Source organism: Rhopalosiphum padi, chromosome 3 (assembly GCF_020882245.1).
Source record: "Rhopalosiphum padi isolate XX-2018 chromosome 3, ASM2088224v1, whole genome shotgun sequence".
Taxonomy (NCBI): domain Eukaryota; kingdom Metazoa; phylum Arthropoda; class Insecta; order Hemiptera; family Aphididae; genus Rhopalosiphum; species Rhopalosiphum padi.
This window is the reverse complement of record NC_083599.1, coordinates 49,139,677-49,164,160: the sequence shown is the minus strand read 5'-3', so window position 1 is coordinate 49,164,160 and position 24,484 is coordinate 49,139,677. Positions and strand designations below refer to the sequence as shown.

The window sequence follows — 24,484 nt, the reverse complement described above, 5'->3', positions numbered from 1 at the left end:
TATTAAAACATGAGTAAATCTTAAAATATTTTTTATCAATATAATTTTCATAATTTATGTTTAACTTGTATTCATTTTTCATTTTTGTGTCGGGAGTTTTTGATAAACTTGGTGTATTGTTTTTTTTAGTGTTAGTATATTGTAGTATTTTTACTTGAAATGAGTTATTTTTAAATATTTCATTGAATAAGGTAAATCAAAAACACATTCTTTTTGCACATTCATTATTTTTTAATTTTATTATTACATAAATATATGCACACATGGGTATTTTTTAGTCTGAGAATTACACTTTAGGTGTACAATATATACATAATATTTTTTCCTCCAGAATATGGCAACACTAAATGTATAATTCTCGAGGTAAGAATAAAACATTAAAAAAAACAACATAGATGCATTTCAAACAAATATTAGGTATGTGATTTGCAAAACATTATTTGATAAAAATGGAATAGGTTTGTTATACATAGTGATTCTTTTAAAGCAATTTGTACTATTTTTTTTTGTAAAAATAAAACTAAATCAACATTTTATTTTCATAACAACAATAATATAATTGTATTTATTGTTTTAAATTACAAAAGAAAAGTTTTGAATAATTTGACATATATTCATATAATATAAAGTATAATTATTTAAAACCAAGATGAAATTGTTAACACAATTATTATTTTTATGGAAAATGTTTAATGTGATAAAATGTTTAAAAATGTAAAATATAGGGATGTTTCCCGTGATATATTATTTGAGATAAAAGATTCACCATGTATTGTTATTGGTACTTTATATTATACATATTTAATTTTTAAACACAATAATCACAATAAAAAAGTGTTATTCAACTTTATACGACTAACTCCATAATCAGTAACAGATGTATGTCTATAGATTTTGTAGGATAAACATTTAAAAAAATTACACAACCATTAACACATAAAATATTTTAAAACAACAATAGCTTTTAAAAAAACTTAAATACATTTAAATAGTGAATATATTTTACTATTTGGACTACTACTTAAATTGACTATGATTGAAACTACTTTAACTATTTAAAAAAGATAACATAATTTAAATAGAAATAGAAAATCAAGAAAAAAATTTGACATTTATTATGCTAAAATTATTTACTCGTAAAGTTTTCCGAGGCAAGCAACAGCACTAGTACGAACTTTAGGATTTGGATCAACTGTGAGACTTAACATTTTACTTGATATCAATTCAAAAGAAGACTTATTTGGATTTGCTTTATACAATGAACCTGAAAATGAATAAATATAAAACATATTATTATTTAAGTAATAAACTAAACAAAAGCTTGACATTATAGTTATTCATACCAACAAATAATGCTGCATTGGCCCTTACGTCAGGGAAAATACTTTTTGAATAAGATATTCCAACCATAGTATAAATGGTAACGTAAGATAAAAATTCATCAGTCTGTCAACAAAAGTTTTAAGTATAATAATTTTTGACTAATTAGCTACGTCATATAAAATATTGTTTTAAAATTATTGTACACAATAAATAATACAAACCATAATTTTACACATTTGAGTGATAAATTCCGTATACTTCAATCTTCCTTCTTCAATCAAATGATTGTGGGTCATAGTTATCATTTTTTCAGAATGTAATAAGATGCTTATTTTTTTCAATGAAAATTTACAGGCCTATAAATCAAATTTATAAAAACCTTTAATAAAAACAGTATTATCATATTATTATGATTCATACAATACATTAAAAAATGTAAATGATAAATAGAAATTTTAGTTTTAGATAAAATATTAAATGAATAAGTAAATAGTAAAAATTATGTATAATCCATCACAGTATTAATTTAAAAACCAAAGCCCTAATGACAAAGTTTAGAACAATTTTATTTCTAAAAAGTAGTAAAACTGTCGCATAATAGGAAACTTGGACGATATGAATAAAAGAATAAAAAAGATTTAGGGTTTAAATATAGTGCTACAAAATGATGAACTAGAAAATGAATAATTACTAAATAGAATATTAAAAGAAGATTCTTGAACCTATTTGATAAGAAGAATGAAGATAAAATGGATATATAATCAGACATCTAGGTCATTTTTATTGGAAGAGACCATTGAAGGTAAGAACCACATTCAAGATTAACACTAATAGAAATATAATATAAAAACATATAAGTATAAGTATATAAATACGATAAAAGTGAATGGAAAAAAGCTATAAACCAATCTGAGGATTGAAATTAAAAAAAAGGAGAAAACTTATTATCATTAATAAGATTAATAATATTACATAATAATTATCCATATCCATAACATAAATAATAAATAAACACCAAATTTTAAACAAAAAGTTGATACTTAACATTTAAAATATAAAATATATTTTCTCAGTAAATACTAACCTTGACAATATTTGTATCATTTTCACACAAATGCAATAGAAAAGTCACCATATTGGTATGGTGTAATGACATATCCACATGAATGTTAAATTCTTTAGTTTTTGAACACAACTCACCATAAAGCCTTATGGATGTGTAACGCATCTCATTATTTTCCTGTAAAATTATAAATATTATACATGGGTTCTATATATTTATTATCAAATTACTTACATTCTCAAAAAATTGTTTTATACGAAATGTTAATGTCGTGTAATGTTTTTCAAACTTATCTAATGATAAATGAGGAACTAATGATATAAGACCACGCAATGCTTCTAATGTAACATCACTCTGTAGTGTTTGATATTCTTCGAGACCTTCCATTAATGCATCAAGTATATATTGAGACTGATTTTCAGACTAAAGAATAAATATAAAAATAAAAATAAATAATAAATTAAATAGATATTTATCATAAGACTAATACAATTATGAAAAAATCATATTAATTAGAAAATGAAATTAAAATTAGAAATTTGTTCTTTAACTTTACCAAAATCTGCTGGTGTTGACAAATTACTGTAAGACCTTTTAAACAGTACTTTTTTATATCATATGAAGTATCGTTTAAACACTTTAAAAAAATGTTTATTAAATTTGTTGTATATTTAACATCAGATGTTACAGTTTCTGTACACTAAAAATAAATATTTATATAATACATTTTTTTTCAAATATATATAACTATTAACTATTAATATACTTACACATAAACACAATATTACAATTGCAATTCGTTGACATTCTAGTGTGTTGCTTAAATTTTGGTCAAAATTATTTATAATGTTTGAGATCAATTCTGAATGAGTTTCAACTAGACCTCTACAATTAAACAGAATAAATAAATAAATAAATTAGTAAAAAGTTATACTTTAATTTGTATGTTTGGTAAGACATTTTAAAATATTTTAAATAATAATTATTTAAATAACTTTTATTTTATATTATTTTAATATAAAAATAAATATAAATATAATAATGTTTAGGAATAATAAAATCGATAATTTATAGATAAATAATTGTGAATAATAGTAAAGGAAGCACGTATTAATTTTTGATTTCTTATAAAAAGATACTTTATTTTTTACAATTACTGTCAATTATAGTAAGGTAACTGACCTATTAATTGCAAAAATGATAAATATAAACATATATTTTATAATTTATATTATTACATTCCAAGAGTAATTAATTTTAAAAAAGTTTTTAATATTATAATAATTTTACATTAAGATACATCTATCAATTATATTTTTAAATATAAACTTAATATTGAAATATTATTTTAGGTTAATTAAAAAATTACTTAATTATGCATGGTCCTAATTTATGCATTATTATATCAACTGTTGAATCCATGCAATTTCCTGCTTGCATTATGTGATTGGAACATTCTTCTAATTTAATAGATTTAAATAAATGATATAATGTTTTATGAGCAATTCTAAAACAAATTAAAATTTAATATTAATAAAATCAAAAGCAGTTACAATATAGGTATGCAAGTATATATTACTTGGCAGGATTAATATCATATGCTTCTTTAAAAGACACAAATAAATTCTTATTAGTTCCTCTTATGGGTGAGCCAACATCAATCAATGCAGAGAAAGTCAAAAATATAATATTAAAAAGTTTTGGAAATGAGTTAATGGCTGAATCATAAGAAATTTGTTTTAAAATTTCATTCAAACCACTAAGTGCCTGAAAAAAATATAAACATTATATAATACTTAATTATAACAGTAACACAACATTTTAAAGAAATAGATATGTGCAGTAAAGGTATTAAGTACAAAAATTAATATTGATTAACATTTTTTATGTAAATATAATTTTTAGGTTCTTTTACCTATCAAAGGGATTTTTAGATCATTTTGGATATTATCGTAAATATTTTGTTAGAAATATAAAAAAAAAGGTCATTACATTTTTTTTTTGTTAAAGGTTTTAATAAAAATCCATTTATTATTTCTAAATAGTTTGTACCACAATTTCTATCTTATCTATTTATTTTACCTCATCACAAAATACTGTGAAAGCAGGATTGAGACACATAATAATAAAATAGCTTAAAGCGTATAGAAATATTCCAATATTATTAATAATTATGAATTAAATATTAGTGATGCACAACAATATCAGACCGATTTATAAATAGTATTTATATAGATATTTTTTATCAAATTATTTTAATTAATATAGTAGTAATTAAGTTATATATACAATATAAAACATAAGAAGATAAAATATTAAAATGATACATAATTTTGATAATTCAAAATACAAATCTATTAAAAAATTAAAAAATAATACTCACTGAAATAGGAATTAGTGAAGCAATTGGTTTATTTAGGAACTGTTTTGTACTTGTATCATATAATGGTGTTAATGTGATAAATTCTATAAGTGTATCTATAATCTGAGAGCACATTTGATCTTTCCCTAAAGATTGCCAAATGGCACATACAGTCCTGAAATAAATAAGTATTAAATTATCCAATATAAGTAAATAAGTTATACTAAATTAAAAGATAAAAATATTTAAAAAAAAAATGTTAATACACACATATAATTTGATTTTGTACCTGAATATTTTTTATTATAAAGTATACTTTGCAATAATTAATAATAAATAACTATAAAAAAATTATACAACAAAAATGAAGTATATAAAAAAAAATAATTCTTATAAATATTTAAATACTAACAAATAAATAGCTCTACCTATTTTAAAAAACAATCCTAAATTATTCAATCAAGTTGGAAAAATATAACTAAATAAATTTGATAAGTATCTTGTTTGTAACTTAATATTATTAGTTATTTCGTACACGGATACTACTAGGATAGGTAAAACAGAGATGTATATGATAAGAGTTGAATCATATACAATATACATATGTAGTAATGTTAATTTGAAACAATATTTAAATAAATTATAATTAATACTGATTAACAAATAACTTTAATAACACTAAAAGTAGATAAACTTACGAATTAAATGGCAGGCTTTGATTAATAAGTAATTCAATAAAATCAGCTTGAATAAACTTTCCAAAAGTAATCAATGCTTTTATATTATTTGCCTTAATGATATCATTAGAGTTTTCAAGCTCTTTAACTAAACAATCTGTAAAAAAAAACAATTGTACTTAACATATTTACATATATGTTATTTGACACACAAGATTTAGCATAGCTGATATATAGGGTGATTCTTTTATTATAAAACACTCATTATTTCAAAAAGTATGTACTAGTAAATAAGAGTGTTTTATGATAAAAGAATCACCCTGTATATTATGATTTAAATTTCTACCTAATATAACAAACATTTTCAAACAGTACACATGTTACTAAAATGTTTAAAATATTCTTTTAGAGATAAGAAAAATAACCAAAAATAATAAATTTACATGTTAAATGAAAAAAAAATAACAAATACATAACACTTAGTATAATATCGTACTTAAAATTTCATTGCAAGCCTTCTGATTAAGTTGTTGAGCAACAATTGGGAATAATATATTTAATATTTCACTAGTTTTGAATTGGCATTTTTCTTCATGGTCGTTTAAGCCATCAATTAATAATTTACAAAACACTGGTAAATCTGATGGTTTTAATATTTTTTGTATGGCCTAAAAAATTCTCGATTGAAAAATATATATATAATACATTAGTTTTATAATACCTCCAAAAGTTTACTACATGATTCGGGTTTATTGCTGTATAATATTTTATCCATAAATTCAGATTCATTTATATAACTTTCAGTAAAAGTCCCTTTATATACAGCAGTTATTTTAAGTAAAATATCCAAACATTTAAAAACATTAAGTCTTATCTTTAGATCAGGCTCGGCAATACGCACACACATCTTTGCAAATAAAGGTGCCGATGAATTCAAACAGATAGGCAGCTAAGATAAACATATTTAAGTTTTATTAACTTGATACATTACAATCATATATCATATAATTATTAATTAATAAATACTTTTGTTAATTGAGAATTACTATGGCTATAATAGCAATTCAAAACATTTTGCAGTAAATAAACAGCAATAAATCGTTGGTGTTTCTTTTGTGATACTATGTACGGGTCTAGTATTAAAACAATTTCATCAACTACTTCAAAGGATCCACTTCTGATTATAAGCAATTGATCAAGAATTTTACCTAAAACCCAAATTATAATTATATTTAAAATTAAATCTAAAAAGAATAATTAATCCTTACATAGATGTCCTAATGTTAATATTGTCCGTGGGCCTTCAGTGTCTACAATCTCCGATGATGAGAGTACAAATATCTTTTCAACACATTTTGTTATAATGTATGATCTTGTACTTAAATCTATAGGTTCAATGTGTGGGACTGGTTTACTGTTAATGAATTGCATGAAAAATAAAACATAATATAGTTTGATTTCACCTTTAAATCAATATCAAAAATTAGGTATATCAATAATATTAAATAAATATAAAAAAATCTTACATATAAGATGCCAAAACTTGATAATATATATAATCTGATAGTAAATTTGAGTTTAAAATTTGATGTACTAAGTTTTTAATGACCGTATCACGAATAATTGCTAAATTTGGAATAGTGTCACTGATCTCAACATTACTCATAACATCTGCTAAGACTTGAAGACACTCTACTAGTGATTTTTTAGTTTCCAAATTCTGCAAGTAAAATAAATAAAAAATAAATTGAATTACAATACATTATTTTTAAAGAAAATTAGTAAAAAGAAATATATACCTTTGTTAAAGTAATTTGGTGAGTAATCAATATAACAATATCATACATGCTATAAATAACACTTTGAAGTTTTCCATTTTTCACAACATCAGGTATAATAATAGAAATTGCAGATCGGATTTTATCTCTATTCACTTCATTGCCTTTGTCCCTAATGAGGACTAAAAATTTGTTTGGCTGTTTGGTTAATTCAGATTTGGTAAATTCTAATAATTTGTTCAGCACTATTCCAGTGTGAGCTTGGCTTAAAACACCAATAGCTCTAGAAAATTCCTATTAAATAAATATAAAATTAAAATTTTAAGAAATGGTAATAGTAAAATGTAAAATAATTATAAGTGATTTAAATACATTTATTTAATTTAAATATTTTGATTATTAGTTTATTAACTTTTTTCAGAAAACAAGTTATTATACCATTCAAAAATAATAATTTAAACAATAAAAGAAAAATGTATAATTATATAAGTAATGTTGGCAAATAATCACTAATATAGATAAATTACACTTACATGACTATTTTCAAATGACATTTTTAATAGAGTTTGAAAAATGAAATATAATAGTTTTTTTGTGAGCAATAATTCTTCAGAATCAAAGTAAGCCGCAATGTATGATATTATTTTAACCATTAAAAACATATCCGAAGAGAATACTTTATTATTTTCAGTGATTTTTATTAACTCATCAAATAGTTGTCCAACTAATGCTAAGCACCAATGTTTGTTAAGTGTACATTCATCTAATATGATGCTGAGTCTACTTAATAAAACAACTTCCCATTCTTTTTCACTTTTTTCAGTTGCAGCTGTTTAATAAAATTAAACATTATTTAATAAAACAGTTTTATTATTTATATATCAAATATTATAATATTTTATACATACAATCCAGAAAGTTTGTCAACATCTCAGCGTGTTTTGTCCAAAACTCTTTTTCGTTGTCTGATAAGTCATGAAAACCATAATTTAATAGAAAGTTGACAACATAACTGCCCCTGTTATCTTTGAATGGTTGACATAACAAGAAAAGACATCTCACAACTATTAAATTGTGCTCTTTTTCAAACCTTATGGATCCTGGAATTAAAATTATATTTAAGTTATTATATACATTCAAATAAAATTAACTTAATAATTTTTAACTCTTTGTTTTCTTATAATTTTACATACATTTTTCAAAAATCCAATTTTAAATACAATTCACATAATGATTAAATAGTTAATCATATTAATAAATAATTAAAAGCTTAGTTTATAAATTTAAGAAATTGTATGAACCTAAATAATTTAAAAAAGTATCGTCTCATAAACTATTATACCTAATATGTAGATATTATTAGATACATTAAGATAATTATTTATGATATTAATAATTTAAAGAATTACCATTTAATGTATTGCATTGGAAAATTAACAATTTTATATTGCATTTCTACTACACTTTTAGATAATAATCCTGTCAAACACGACATTGATAATAAGTATATAAATACTGTAGTATATGCTATTTGCTAAAATTTGATTTTGTTAAAAATAACAGCAAAATATCTAATACAGATTTTCAAATTATTTTAATATTATATAGATAACAAATAATTATAAGGAAAAATTTAAGAATTCAAAATGATACTTGTACAGAACTAGTAAAGACAAATATTATACTAAACATTCAATACAGATTTCCTAATTATATTAATTAATAATTAGCTTACTTACTTAAATGTGATTTGGTAGCCATATGTGCCAATGACCGTGTAATTGATGGTACAGCATTTTCATATTCATTACTTTGTAAAAATGTTAATAACTTATTCCAACATAATACTTGCACTGGTTCTATAGATGTACAAAGAATATATATTGCATCTTCACAAGTTTGTTTTATTAAGATCCCATCATTATCAGAAGAATATTTATTCTAAAACAATATAATATCATATTTAACTATAAAATGTATGGAAATTAATAATTTAGATTTTCTTATAAACAATATTTTTTAATTTGTATGTATTTTAAATCTATAGAACATAACACATAGATGGATATCGCTTTTGAACCTCGTATTTTAGATTTTCTTAAAGTATTATAAAACTGCATTGTCTCGTATTCAAAGAGTTGTTTCAATCTGTTTTCTGGAGGGCTGAATCATAGACCAATTATCCATAATAAGTCAAATAATTGAAAAGAGGTACAATATTAGCAGAATATGTGGTAAATATTTATAGACTTTAATAAAACCTGTGATAGCGTCAACAGAGAAGGTAGTCTTTATGATATAAAAATGACTTTACTTTAAGGTAAAATTGAATTATCTATAAATAGTCTTTATATCCATATTATTTTATGTTAATTAATTTATGTAAGACTTCTTATCACGATTTAACGCTCAATAAGATATTAATTAATAATTCAAATATATTATAATCAAAATACTAGATAATAATAATATAAATCTCAAATTTAAATATACATATTGGAAAAAAATATTAGACTACTTTAATAATACATTTTATAGATGGTATGTATAATTCATTTTTAAAATAATAATAAGGTGAAATATGATAATACTAAATAAATTAACTTACATTTGATGGACCATAATAACAAATATTTTTAATCAAAAACTCAATAAAATAATCATCCTTTTCAGTTAAATGTCCTTGATATGCAAAGCATATAAAAATTTTTACTAATAAGTTCTTCATCTGAAATTAATTATTTATTTTATTATTAAATTTAATTATCATTATGTAATTTTTAATAAATACCTGAAATGAGCTATTGTTTTTCAGCAGATCATACAAAATTGGAATAATTTCTGAAGATTTAACTTTAATACTCTGATTAGAAGCATTTAATAAATGTGATGCTATTAATAAAGCGCCCATTCTTCCTTGCTCTGAATTAGATCGAAGATCTCGTAATATCAGTTCACATATTTTGTCACCAAAATGTTTACCTAAATTATAAAATTATGTTAAACCAATCAATCAATATTATACAGCATTGTTTGAAAAATTAATTTATTTTATTTTTGACATATAAAATTTTTTTTGTTGAAAGTATTTGTTTATAATTTATTGATTTATAGTTTTAATGTAATAACTACTGTTATGTAAGAATGTAAAAAAATAATAAAATGTTTAGTTTATTATTCTTTTATTATCTTAAAACTAGTTTGTAACGTGTTTAAAAAAAAAAAGAATTTAAGGTTTAGTTTTATTATATCAATAGAATAAATGCATGTTTTGGGTATTTATATTCTTTTATAATAACATTATAAGAAGTTCTTATACTTATTATTATAATTGAAATATTGAGGTGTATAATTTATTTATTTAACAATAAATTTCATCATTTTAATATAATATAAAATATTAAGAATTATTATCAGAAAATAGTATTAAAACATGAAAATATTATTGATTAAATGTTTAACTATGCATGTATATATATTATTAATATAATAAGATAAAAATTATAATTGTTCACTAATTTATCAAACAACAAGATAAAATAATACCTAAATAAGTATAACATCTTAAAACTTCGGAATGATTTTTAATGGACATTGGAAAATCGTAATCTGGCATTACAATAACCTGCAAATAGAATCGTTTTTAGTTTAATAATTACTTATAACTTCAAAATGACTATATTTACCATTTCATGTAGTATTGAAAAAAGATTATCTATTACTGGTTCTAGCATGATTTCTGATATGACAGATAAAAAACTTGCCAAGTACTGTGAAACCCAATACCGAGACATACCAATTGATAAACATTTTTTATACAAGCTTAGTATATTTGTCAAAATTACTATACAATCTCTATTTAATGTTTCAGTACTCATTAGCATAACAATTGAGCTTAATGCTTCAAGAATATTTTCAATCAGCTGTAAATAAATATAAAAAATACATTTTTTATGGATTAAACATTTGAATAATATAGAAAATTATAATTAAAACTATGACTTTTTTTAATCTATAAATTGTACAGAAAAAAATAACATCAAACATTTAAAAGAGTATTTTTGAAAGTTTTGTGTATTACTATTACTTATCATTGATCACATTAAATCATATAAAATTATATAATTTAAACTCAATTATAAGCAATACACAATAATGAAATAAGATTTATGATAACATCTATACTTTATTTAAACTGATAAATAATGCTTTACGTCTAAATATATTAGACTCTAAATGTGCTCTGAACATATATACATTTCAATAAAATTAAGAAAAACTCATCTACAGTCTATAAAAAAATATATTTATTACATAAAGTAAGAAAAAAAGTTTAATATTGACCTTTATATCCTTGGAAATTAACCAAACATCATTTATAATTTTGTATATTTCTTCTAATTTAGGTGACAAATTTTGTTTAATTGCATCTATATCTGATGGTTCACATTCAATAACAGATGCACAAACCTGACCAATCGCTAAAATAAAATAAATATTATGGATAAAATTTAAGTTCTATTATTAATGTTAGATTAAATTAAACAATTTTAATTTAGTAACAATTTATGATATTCATATTCAATCTTAAATTGTGATAATTTCAAAAAAGTATTAAGTATACATGAAAATAAATTAATAAGTTCAAAATGACCACTTGAATAATAAAGTATATTGGTCATTATGGCAACTTTCTAACAACCCCAAATATATTTAAATGTATACTTTGCAATCCCTTAATCCTATAGTATAACATACAATATATAAAATTTGATTAATAAATATTAATATTACAAACCTGTGCCATAAATTTTACGCAGTGCATCTGACTTGGTCAGAAGTAAAATCGAGCAAATAGCTGATAAGAATGGATCAACAAAGTTAACAAACTTAAGAGGGTGATTTGAAGCAAGATGTCCCAAAGAATATATAATAGAAGGATGTGGAGGAATGCCTTCTTTTAAATGAGACATAAGGTTTTGTATAATCTAAAAACAGAAAATCCAATATTATTAATTGATTATACTTTTTCCACAATAAGAATGTAACATGCAATGGCTCTACAAATTAGTTTATATTTAGAATTGTACTAAAAGTCTGCTTCAATCTACTAGATTTATATGTTTTGATAATAGTACAATATAAGCTAACTATTTCAAATGTATAAAATGGTTACATGTTCATTGTAGATAGAATATGACACAATATATTAAGATAAGTAATAACAGTAGAATACACATTTGGTAGAACCATAGAACACTGTATGGGTAGAAACTGATCGTGTATGGTTTTACTTTTTTGGAAACGAAATTGTATATTATAAATGACAAATAACAAATTAATCACTGATGAATTAGTTTTTATTTCATACAACAATCAAACTCATTATATTATAATTAAACATTTGTAAAATAATAATAATAAAAAATAAAATGGAAAATGATTTAAAATTGTGATAAAAATTAAATATTTTCCTTAGAATATATAGTTTTAAAGGAAGATACATAATATATATGTATATATTAAAATATTTTTGTGAATTTTATATTTGGTATATAATTCAATTGAAATTTGATTACATTTTAAATTGGATAATCATTTAATATAGATATAGGTTTTGGGATTAAGTACATTTTTGTTTTTGTATCTTGCCTTTTGAAATATTTATAAGTTGTATTTGAGGTATATAACTTGAAAATACATTAGTTAAATTTATTTTTATTTTTTTTTGTAATTTAAGTTAATAAGATTTGACTATTATTACTTCTTGTGTTGGCATGTGAGCACTATAAAATTGGTTGTTGTGTAATTTTATGCAACTTTCTGCACAATTTGTTGCTTTATAAATTTATTTTTATTTTGAAATTGTCAATACTATATAAAAATAAAATAAATTTAACTAATTGTGTTATAAAAAAAAAGTGTTGATTATAAGCATCACACACAATCATATTCTATCCACAAATTTTACCTGATCAGATCTTCCACGGCCTAATATGATCAACATATCTGATGCTGGAAACTGAGAGTCTGAGGATTTAAACATTTCATTAGTGGCAAATTGAACCAAATTATTTGTAAGCTCCACATCAAAATCATCATAGTGGTTTTCACAAAGTTGTTTCATAGCAGATAGTAAACTTTTAGATTCAACAATACTCAACTGGAAATAATACCAACAACAAATATCAATAATACATTCACATTCTCATGGTATTTAAATTATTGAATTAATACATTTAACAGTACATTAATAAACTTGTTAAATTATTATTTTATAACTTAATAAAAAATTTTAATACAATATAAAATTTAATTAATTAATTTTACAACTATATATTTAAGCAAATACCATAATTACCGAATTTTGAAGTTTAAAATGTATCATATTTTGAACAATTTGTGTGGAGTGAGATTTTGATAAGGTTTCAAGAGACGCAAAAACTGAATTCAATACCATTTCATCTCTTTCTTCAGTTATCATATGGAGTAAACGGTCAATAGTACCTAATATTATTACAAATTATAATCAACTATGAAAATCTTTTAACAAATAAAATATCAATAAATCCCAAGAAAACAATGAGAAAATATCAATGTCTTTATGGTAGTGCAATAATATCTTAAATCATTACGACACCTAGCAATCGTACACCAAGTGTAAAAATATATATCAAAAACTACTCTTTTTCTTGACTCTAAGGGGGCAGTAAAAATATTCTGGGTAGGTTCAGAAAAAATTGAATTAGATTGGAAAAAAAAAACCATCTGGATGCAATCGGCGTGGAAAACAGTCATTGATGCTCAATAAACCAAAAACACATTGGAAACGTTCGAAATGTCTGACGACTTGATTTGTGAGTAAACGTTAAAGAAATCGCCAATCTTATGAGGCAGGCTGACATCGGCAGCATTTCAAAATTCCACCGACACAAAGACAACCCGGCTTGGCAAGCGCTTACGACCAGGCAGGCAGGGGATAATTTTAAGAACGATACCTAAATCATGGATGTAGGAGATTGCTAGATGCCTACAGTGATGTTGACGTTGGACGACTCACTCTGCATGCTGGGGTTTCGGTCTACGCCGACGTCGTTCTGAGGTGTCTCTTCCATGGCGAGCGCGAATGTCACGGACGAAACGAGTGCGCGACAAGAGACGGCGAGGGCGACGTGTAAGCGAAATGAAAAACGCAGCGCGGCACGCGCCCGTCCCTTAGACTGGCAGACGGGAAAACTGTCGAGGAGGACCGCTCACTACTGCCGCCGGGTGCGAGTGTCGCGTACGCGGCGAGACGGCAGAGTCGACAGACGTACGGCGGCGCGGTGTCGTCTCGACGACGACTGTATCGGGCGGCCACCGACGGCGGGAAACATAAATCGTTACGCACGCGCGCGCTTGTGCCCGGTCGTCCGACGACACCGCCGCAGCCGAGCCCGCGCGTACGGTTTCTCCGAGCTTTTCCGCCCGAAACGACTACGGCGGCGCACGCCTACGGATATTTCCCGGACGATCACCGTCGCGGTAATGGTGACGGTTTAAAAATGGGCAAAGGGTTTTCGCTTGTTCGGCGACTTTTCGCGCGTGCGAAACCGCGAAGATTCCGTTCAGTTCGACAAAGCCGCAACGGATTGCGTAACACGCCAACTACGAGTCGGAAACGATGATAATACGCGTGTCTATAGTACACTGTTTCACGCCACTATCTCGCACGATCCGTGATACGAGTTGTATAATACGACTGTTTTTTATTTTTCGTTTTATGACACTTTATGATAAGGACACGCACGGGGCCGGCCACTTGTCGCGCGTCGTCGTGATAACCGGTCAACAATAATAATATAATAATATATGACGTACAATGTCAATATTAATAACTGTATTGTCTGTATTACAGGATTTCTTTATAGAATAATGTTACATACGGTGTGGCACCGAAATGTATTACTGTCGCGCAAGAATATTATTTTTCAACAGTTTCTGCGTAATAAACCGAATATCGTGCACCAAATCAACAAAACTTATATCGATACCGTCACAACGTAATAATAATATACGACATACGGGTTGGACGTAGGCGTCGGGCGTGGGAAACCTATAAAGTATAAAGTTGTCTTCACGTGCACACCACTACAACAATAATAATAATAATAATAATAATAATAATAATTTATTATTGTTATCGTCGTCGTTGTATGTCTGTGTCAGCTATCAGCGTATAGTAAATAACTAATAACTAATAAGCCACCTTGCCACCTACGCGCGATCACGTATAAATGTAGTTTTTTTTTATTAATATTTACATTATCAGTCATTCGTTTGTACTTTGTTACGTAAATTACATTCGAGTTCAATATTCCGGGAAATTAAATCGTTTAGGTATGTATATACCGTATTTTACACACATCAGAGGGTATCAAACACGCACGCGCACACACGGTGTGCGTATTATGTAATCGGAAAAACATTCATCTAGATACCTACCTACTACTTACATGATATAATATTATGTTATATTCAATAAAATACGAGTATATTAGAGTGCCTAAATTAAATCGATTTTTTTTTCGTGTAAATTAAAAACACTAATTTTGTTTACAGTTATGAAATAATACATTTATAAACATTATTATTTAATTTATATTTTGCGTTATTGATTGAAAAAGTCCACAAATATTGGTGCTACTGGTGCTAGTTTTTAGAGTATTGATATTTTATTTAGTTTGGTTGATTCGGAGCTGTGTGTAGTACAAACATTTGGATATTTATTATATTAACAGAGTTGTTCTCATTTATTTTTTTGAGAGCATACTGTCATCAAATACCAATATATAAACATTTAATACAATACAATATGCAGTATACCTACCCATAATATTGTAAAAAAATCTTGAGAATATACGGCGTATATGTAGTATACCCTATGGGAATACCCCTATATATTAATATAAGTTATACTGTATAACCAGTAGTTATTAACCAATTTAGTCTTTAGTTAGTGATGATGATATAGAAATAGATTATAGATACACGGTACACGATACACTATTTAAAAAACTCTAATGGGGGTGACTAATATTGTTATAAATATAAAATAGGTATTTTTTTCAGATGTTTATATAACTAATAAACTAATAACTAATAAGTAATAATATTCTTCAATAACACTTTTTTATTTATAATATAATAGAACTTTTTTATATATTTATAGTAATAGTCTAATAGTAAATACTAAATACCTAGTGAGATCAAAACATATTAAATTTTTTTAATACGATTTGTTCATAGGTATATTCTATCCTATAATATTCCAATTATACATGTTTATATTATAATATTTTATGTATATATTAAATATTTATATTAATTCAAAAACTGTTCTGAATTCTGAATGAATTTTAATTCGTATTTTAAAAACAAACAATGTCATTATGAGTCTTTCTCTTTTAATTTTAAAGGGTTTAATGTGTTACTTTAATAACTATCCAAAAATACCAATGTTGATCTTAAATAAAATTATTTTATTTTATAATTATATAATTATGTATAATGTATTTATTTATAATTTTTCGTTGACTTACAAAATATCCATAAATACTTTGATAAAAAAGTATTTTATCCGAAATAAAAAAATATATAATATTAATAATAATAAAAAAAAAATTTCATTATTTGATAAGAAAATAAAACACAAAAAATATTTTATTCGAAAATATTATGCCTGAAAATGATACAAACATGAATAGATAAATTGTTTGAAAATAGTGGCGCTGAAACGTATATAGTTTATCCTTAATATAATCGTTGTATTATTATATTTTTGGAACAAAATAAATTACTTATGAAATATATCTATCGTTTAATGTTTTACTATCGGTGTACATATTATTCAGATTAAATACAGTTCTGACATAATAATACTATAAAAATATTTTTGGGTATTTTACCCGGTAATCGGTCAAAAAGTCCGGATTCAGTTTTTATAGTCAGACAAAAAGTCCGTAAATACAAAATATTTTATGTAATTAATATTTATTTAAAAAAATTAAAAATGTTTGTAGACATAATATTATACACATTATATTATATGTATTATTATATTTTTTCTATTTTCTTATTTTCATTTATAATTATAAAATTTATTATTAATTTTAATTAATTTTAATAGGTACGTAGATACATGTATTTAAAAATATTAACATACAATCACACGCGATATCTTAGGAACAATAATACCAAAATGTACTTGTAACTAAATACATATCCACAAACAATGAATTTTATTTTATTTATAAACACGTCAACTAAATTAAAACTAAAAAAAAAATAGTATATAATTATTATATAATAAAAAAATATAAATTTGTCATTATTATAGGCACCTAACTATTGTGGATTTCCATTATATTTTTGCTAGTTATACGAAAATATAATAATATATGTGTACCAACATATTTAAATTTTTAAAATAAATATTAATTATAAAAATATTTTGTTTTTTCGGACTTTTCGTCCGACTATAAAAACTGAATCCGGACTTTTTGTTTAATTGTTTTTAAAACGGACTTTTTGGTCCCGGACTTTTCGTCCGCGATTCATTTTACCCACTCCCCTTTTTTTCTTTCTGACAAATTTCTGTCGAAATTACAAATTTATAAAAGAAAACTATTTTTATTATACTTATATCTGGGTCTTATAATTTTTAACTTTTGTCTTTTTCCAATATTTATGTGAGAAATATTGTTAATGGTAATATTAACTATCAATATAATCTTATAAATTTGTAATATATACTGAGATCAGTGAAATCATTAATCAATGTATAATATGATATTATAATTATTTATATAATGAATTAGGTTAGTGTTTTTATATCTTGTGTTTTAAAATTTAATTTAATTTTTAGTTATATTGTTTTTTTTTTTGTATCATTTATTTAATTAAAAATTTTTACTTATTTTTACAATTTACATTAATTATTAGTAGATAATAAGTGCATACTTCACCTCAATAGCTTCTTATAATATTTTTTTTTTTGTGTCATTACCTTTTGGAGCAGTTATAATACTTCATTTTTTTCAATTTTGAGCTATTTAGACACATTTAAATTTTACATATTTTTTTCAATGTAGATAATTTTTCTGAATCATAAAACATGAAAATATAATATAAATTCCCTCGATTCTTAGTATACATTTTACGTGACTGCAATTAAAATACATCATAAGCATAATTTTTTTTGTAAGTATTTGAAGATCAAATTTTGACAACACTTGTCAAAATCGCTAAAATTTGTAAATTATATTGTAGATAAAAATCTTATAATTTTCTAATTTCAATAGCTAAGGGTTGAACATACAATACAATGTTCTTCATAAGTATCCATTTCATTAATTTCAAAATATCGAACATTCATAGGTAATAAATTGGTTGTGAAATATAACAATCATAATTTGTCTTACTATTTTAAAATATTAACGTTAATCAAAAATACAGATATAGATAATAAACTAGATTGCTAATTGCATAGTAATATGCTTACTTTTGAAATTTATGAAACTGTGATTACCATCATCTCTGTGATAATTAGAGTATTGTTAATCATATAAGTGTATATAACTATTTATATAGGTACACATCATATTTTATTTATGATAGGATAAAATCCACAATTCCCACAAAATGGCGAGTTTTTGACTTAAACTATCATAAGTTGGAAATCTGGTTTATTATTTATATTTGTGATCAAAAATTAGATAGTTACCATCAAGTATCACTATTCACTACATATAGATATAATTCTAATTGGCAGAAACCCACGCGGCACGCGTTGGCCTGGTTGTCCAGTAGGTGTCAGGTACGCTATATTATATTATTATTGCTTGCTATTTTAAAATATAAAAATTAATTGGGAATGAGATAGCTGACCCGTAAATCTTGAGGACCGAAAATAGATTTGTAATTATATTTTATTTGTTAAATTGGGTTCCGACAACCTAAATAATTGTCGAAGCTTAAGCTGATTTGATATAAGATTTCGAGAATAAAATTGAATGTAAAATTATGATCAATACAGGAATTCAAAAATAAATGACAGTTTTAAATGACATACTCATATATTCTACTCGCAATGGAACATTCAGAACATGCATTAATTAAGGCAAAAGTTAAAGTTTTTCGGTTGAAGCAATCTAACATACAATTATAATTTTTCATTTGTATAGCTTTATATATATAGCTTGAGTTATTTCAATTTTTAGGCAATTGTTTGGTATCCAAATTGGCAAATTCCTTAGCATCAAAACATTCAAAACGATTGCGTCTAAATGGCACTGCAACCAAACGTCCATTTTCGTGATTTCACAACGATGATATGTGTGTGTGTGTGTATCATAACTGCCCTATTTATTTTTTATAGCAGTAAAGATGATAAAAACAATAATTTGCAATGAATCATATAAACGTAGGTACTTACAATGATGTAAATTGGGGTGTTGCAATGTGTGTACAGCACTTGCAATACCAAAACATTTTTAGGTGTTGCAATGATTATTGCTTCACAATACTACAAGAACCTACAGTTTTATTTTATTTCCATTCAATTTTTTATCTGATTTTGTTGAAAATTTTGGTAGTTTTTCACTTTGTGTTGGATATACATTATTTGGGAAACCAAATCCATCCATGTTTATTAATTTATTATATAATATCACGTTTACTATATCTTGCAATATAATATTAAAGCTCAGGACTTTTATAAGTATATAAGAACCCCTTAAAACGAAAACAAAAATTGTACTAACTGACCAGTATATTATAGTGGGACGCAATTCGCGTATAATTTTTTTATGGAACGCAACCAAATCTATATGATGACCTTATACTACATGTCTACATTGGTTACATTGGTATCATCGTATTGTGTTGTCTCCTGTGTAAGTTATGGTCCAGTTGGTTCACCATCTACTATTCTGGTGACCCCTATGGCCCTATCTCCAGATATATAGTGAATAGACTAATAGAGGGCAATGAATATATTATTTTATTCTTTTTTAAATAATTGTATTCTAAATACTGAGCGGACTGATGAATGTATTTATTTTACAAAGTTCTTCTGTTTTTTTTTGTGTTTGTCATTAGCTTTTAGGACAGTAAAATGCTTCGATTTTCAATTTTTATGTGGTTTCCGAAAAATTGGGTCTAATTGGTACTTGAAGAGGGGTAATTCAAATTAAAAATTTCCCACTACTTTTCGAAATTACCATAAATAAACAACAACAAAAATTAATTTAAAACGATAATTTTTACGCAAAACCAATACTGGTAGACAAATTATTGGTATATTTAACACAAAAACGAATAACTTAAAATTGTCATCAAATTATTTATCTTAGTATTTTCTATGTATAATATAATTTTTTTAAATATTTTCACTTTATTTGAGCTATTATTATAAATATTGATAAAAAAATTATTTCTAGGTCAACAAGTTTGAAAATCGAATAAAAGGTTCTTTATAAGTTGTTATAAAAGCAATTTAATAATATTCAAATATTTAGTTCGAAATCCATACTATATATAGTAATCATCAATAAAGATGATGTGGATATTGATTGCCCACTGAAAATAATTACGGGGGATAAAAATTGATTTATATTATCCATTTATTATATCACGGATAATTTGTGAATTTATTATTATTATAGCTTTTTTTTTTTTGGTGACTCAATAGTCAATTATTAATTAATTTATTATTTTTTAGCGCAGTAAGAAAAAGGTTTTTAAGATATATTTTTGAAAAATATGGGGTATACTTACTTGAACTATTGTTTACCAATACATCCTTGATTCTTTGGTAAAATATGTATTGAAATGTTGAATAAACATTTAAATCTAACTAATTATATAGAAAATAATATATAAGTACTTACTATTGTTACATTGTAATTTGTAATATAATATACTGTACTACCGCGCGTAGCCAGTCGTTATATGAGTTTACTATAAAAATTTAACCAAATTAGAATTATAAATATAAAATCCCGAAAGTTGTAACTTCCAATCGTCTTAATAGAAAATAACAGTGTGCAAATTATGAAAAAGATTTGTCTGATTATTTATTATATGAAATAAAAACATCTTTTATTTGTATTATTATTATTATTTATTTATTATAGAACTCAAATTCAATACATTCATCACTTAATTACGAGATAAACTTGACTCCAACTATTTAGCAGAGCGGATATACCTTACCTGCACTTTAATAATAGACAATTCGTTAATTCAAATTCTGATTTTAGATTCTGAACGGAGTGATGAATGTATTGATTTTACAATGATGTGTGTTTTTTTTTATTTTTGTGTCTGTCATCACTTTTTGGAGTAGTAATAATGATTCGATTTTTGACTTCAGCCCCTCTTTGAAAAGGAAAATTCATCTATTTGGTACTTTGAGGGGGGGGGGGGTCAAAAGTAAAAAATTTCCAGTCGTTTTCAAAAGCGTCGGGAAAAACCCTGAAAAAATAACGGAAAAACGGGAAATTTTACGCATAACCATTTTTCGACAAAATCGATTTTTTTATTTTGCTGTAACTCAAAAACGAATCATTGTAAATACTTGAAATTTTCACCAAATATTTATATTATGGTTATCTATTTGCGATTGAATTTTCAAAATATTTTGACCTTTTTTAAGTTACTTACAGACAATTGAAATTTTCGACTTTTCTAAGTTTTTTTTCTTAAAATGCCGATAAAAAAAAATTGGCTATCCAAAAAATCTTTAAAATTTAATACAAGGTTTGTTATAAGTTGTACTTATCGTAGTAAAAAAAAATCAAAAATCGTTTTACGTCTTTAGATAAATCTCATCTTAATCTTAAATGTAAACTGTACAGGTTTAGGTATATACAGTGAAACCTCCCTAAACGGATATCTCTAAATAACGGATACTTATGGCATTTTTAATTTTGATTTTAATTATTTCTATCGTGTATTTGTGGAATTATAAAATGCATTAACATACAAAATGACCTCGTGTCAAAATACAAAGCAATCTAAACTAAAGTAACTGATTTTTTTTTATATATTATGTTAGTTTTAATTTTTATATTATTAATTTTTTATCTTTTTACCTTAGAATTTTAAAAATACATAAAAATAAATTCAATTTACTATGTACCTATATAAATATAATATATATTGTATATGTATAAATAACTAAATAAATTAATACATTTTTTAATTATAGTTTCAAATTTTTATTTTTCTAATATTATATTTCTCCCTATAAATACCGGACAACATTTCAGCGACCGAGGGTGTCCGGTACTTAGAGGTTTCACTGTAGGTCCAAACGAAATAATTATTTTATATTTTGTAACCAATTGCAACAATTTAATAAAATAAAATAATAATAGGTTTTTGTCAGTCAACTAAATTCATTATTTTTGTACTGAAAAGTAAAAAGAAAGTAAAAAAAATTAGCCTATGGGCTAGACACTAAGAACCTTGGTGAATCTTTCGAAAATTTCATGAAAATCGATCGAAAACTGTGGATCTGCATAAGGTCATTCATTGTATACCTCTGATTTTATACATTAGTTATACTTATTAACTATATATGTCTATATTATTATTATAGTTGATCTTATAAGGCGTTTTCCGTGAAAAAATAAATAATTTGTTAACTAGCTAACTAAATCAAATAGGGTTTTGAAATAATAGTCTGTATTGTATTGTTTTTTGTTATATAATAAATTATTAGCATATTAGGTCGTAAAAGTACTTAAATTTACTGATTATTTGTTTTTATCGGTTTTATAGTATTAAAAATAGTAATTATATTTGAAACGTACCCCTGAATTGTGAATTGTGATTATCTACATGCGATCTTCCAAGAGTTTTTAACTTACCAGTTACAACAATATCATCTCCTTGTAGAATGTTATTTTTTCTGGTTAACTTCACGTTGTCAATGTTTTGATAAAATATCAATAGTAATAATAGTTTTCCGTAACACTATATTTGAATAAGTACAGAATCGAAATAGTACATAGCTACATTATGTGTTCTGTTGACTGTGGCGGATATATTGATATATATATGTATGTATAAGTATAACTACTTTGTCAACAATATAAAATTGAAAAATGATTCTGATCGAAGCTGTTTACCAAAATCAGTTTTTTTTAAATAGATACTTACCCACTTACATTTTATTCTTGAAATGCTTTTTTTAAAATATTTTTACCAACAACCTTGTATACACTCAGTATATGTTTTTTTATTTTTTTATTTTTTCATTCTTTCAATCTATGTATACACTAAAAGAATTTTTAACAATGAAGACTTAATTTCTTGAAAAATATTTTAGTTTATGAAATTCAATTACATTTTTCACTATTGTTCAGTTAATTTGCTATAACTTTTAATAAATTTAACTTATAACTTAACTATCTATGCAGTTTTGGTACATAACATATGTCAATTCTCAGAAAAATATTCGCTTTGGAAAGCCAAAATTTAAAATAATTTAAAAAAAGACTAAAACTTAAAAAAATGTTAACGATAAAATACTATACATATATTTTTTCACAACATTATTTTGCAATTACTTAACAAAAGATAAAATAAATATTTCAAAAAATATTAATTCTTTTTGAGATAATGAGAATATTTATTGTTAAAAAAATCACTTAGTATACCTATATTACATTTTACTATTCTCAGTGGCGGCTCGTGGCTTGGACGACGGGACGATCGCACCCCCTACTAAAATTAATTAAAAGAAGAAAATTAATTAATTTTTTTAATTCTCTATTTTTAAAAAAATAATTTTTATTAAGACTGCAATTTTAAAATTCCTAATATATTTTGTCGTATGCGAACATTAAATTTGTTTCCCTCAGATACCAGGAGCATATGGGTACGCATATATATATGGACACACGAGCAGTGTCTGGACTCTGGACGACCGGCAGACACCGGAGTGTCGTCCAGACGTAATTCTGAATATGTACATTATAACCGATGGCATTGCAATCGTGTGCGTGCGGGTACGTTTAAGCTGCGATCTTATTGCGGGGTTTGGACGACCGGCAGCGTCGTCCATACAGTAAAATATTAGTGTTTATTTTTAAAATTAACTGTATACGCTCGTCGTTGTCGGTTGCTAATCGCTATTGTTATTGTCGATTATTATCTTTAAACATTTTATCATCTATATTATAATAAACAATAAACGAAGTCTTATAAATGGTAATCGTGTCATTGTACA

At 24.6% G+C, this 24,484-nt stretch overlaps 1 protein-coding gene across 1 annotated transcript; it reads right to left on the bottom strand.

Annotated features, from left to right (window-relative positions):
• Positions 1-207: 207 nt before the first annotated feature.
• Positions 208-14,982, bottom strand: LOC132924409 (maestro heat-like repeat-containing protein family member 1). The gene is made up of 29 exons (XM_060988701.1): positions 14,264-14,982; positions 13,565-13,710; positions 13,175-13,366; positions 12,002-12,191; positions 11,548-11,684; positions 10,890-11,126; positions 10,750-10,828; positions 9,995-10,185; positions 9,812-9,931; positions 8,943-9,144; positions 8,112-8,303; positions 7,737-8,032; positions 7,225-7,497; positions 6,952-7,145; positions 6,694-6,839; positions 6,452-6,633; positions 6,147-6,374; positions 5,922-6,093; positions 5,447-5,582; positions 4,770-4,923; positions 3,966-4,153; positions 3,756-3,893; positions 3,157-3,271; positions 2,943-3,086; positions 2,621-2,809; positions 2,408-2,563; positions 1,545-1,679; positions 1,344-1,446; positions 208-1,264 (listed from the first exon to the last, which is right to left on the bottom strand). Exons 1-29 carry the CDS (start codon positions 14,316-14,318, stop codon positions 1,131-1,133), a joined length of 4,824 nt encoding a protein of 1,607 aa, XP_060844684.1. The 5' UTR covers positions 14,319-14,982; the 3' UTR covers positions 208-1,130.
• Positions 14,983-24,484: the final 9,502 nt, after the last annotated feature.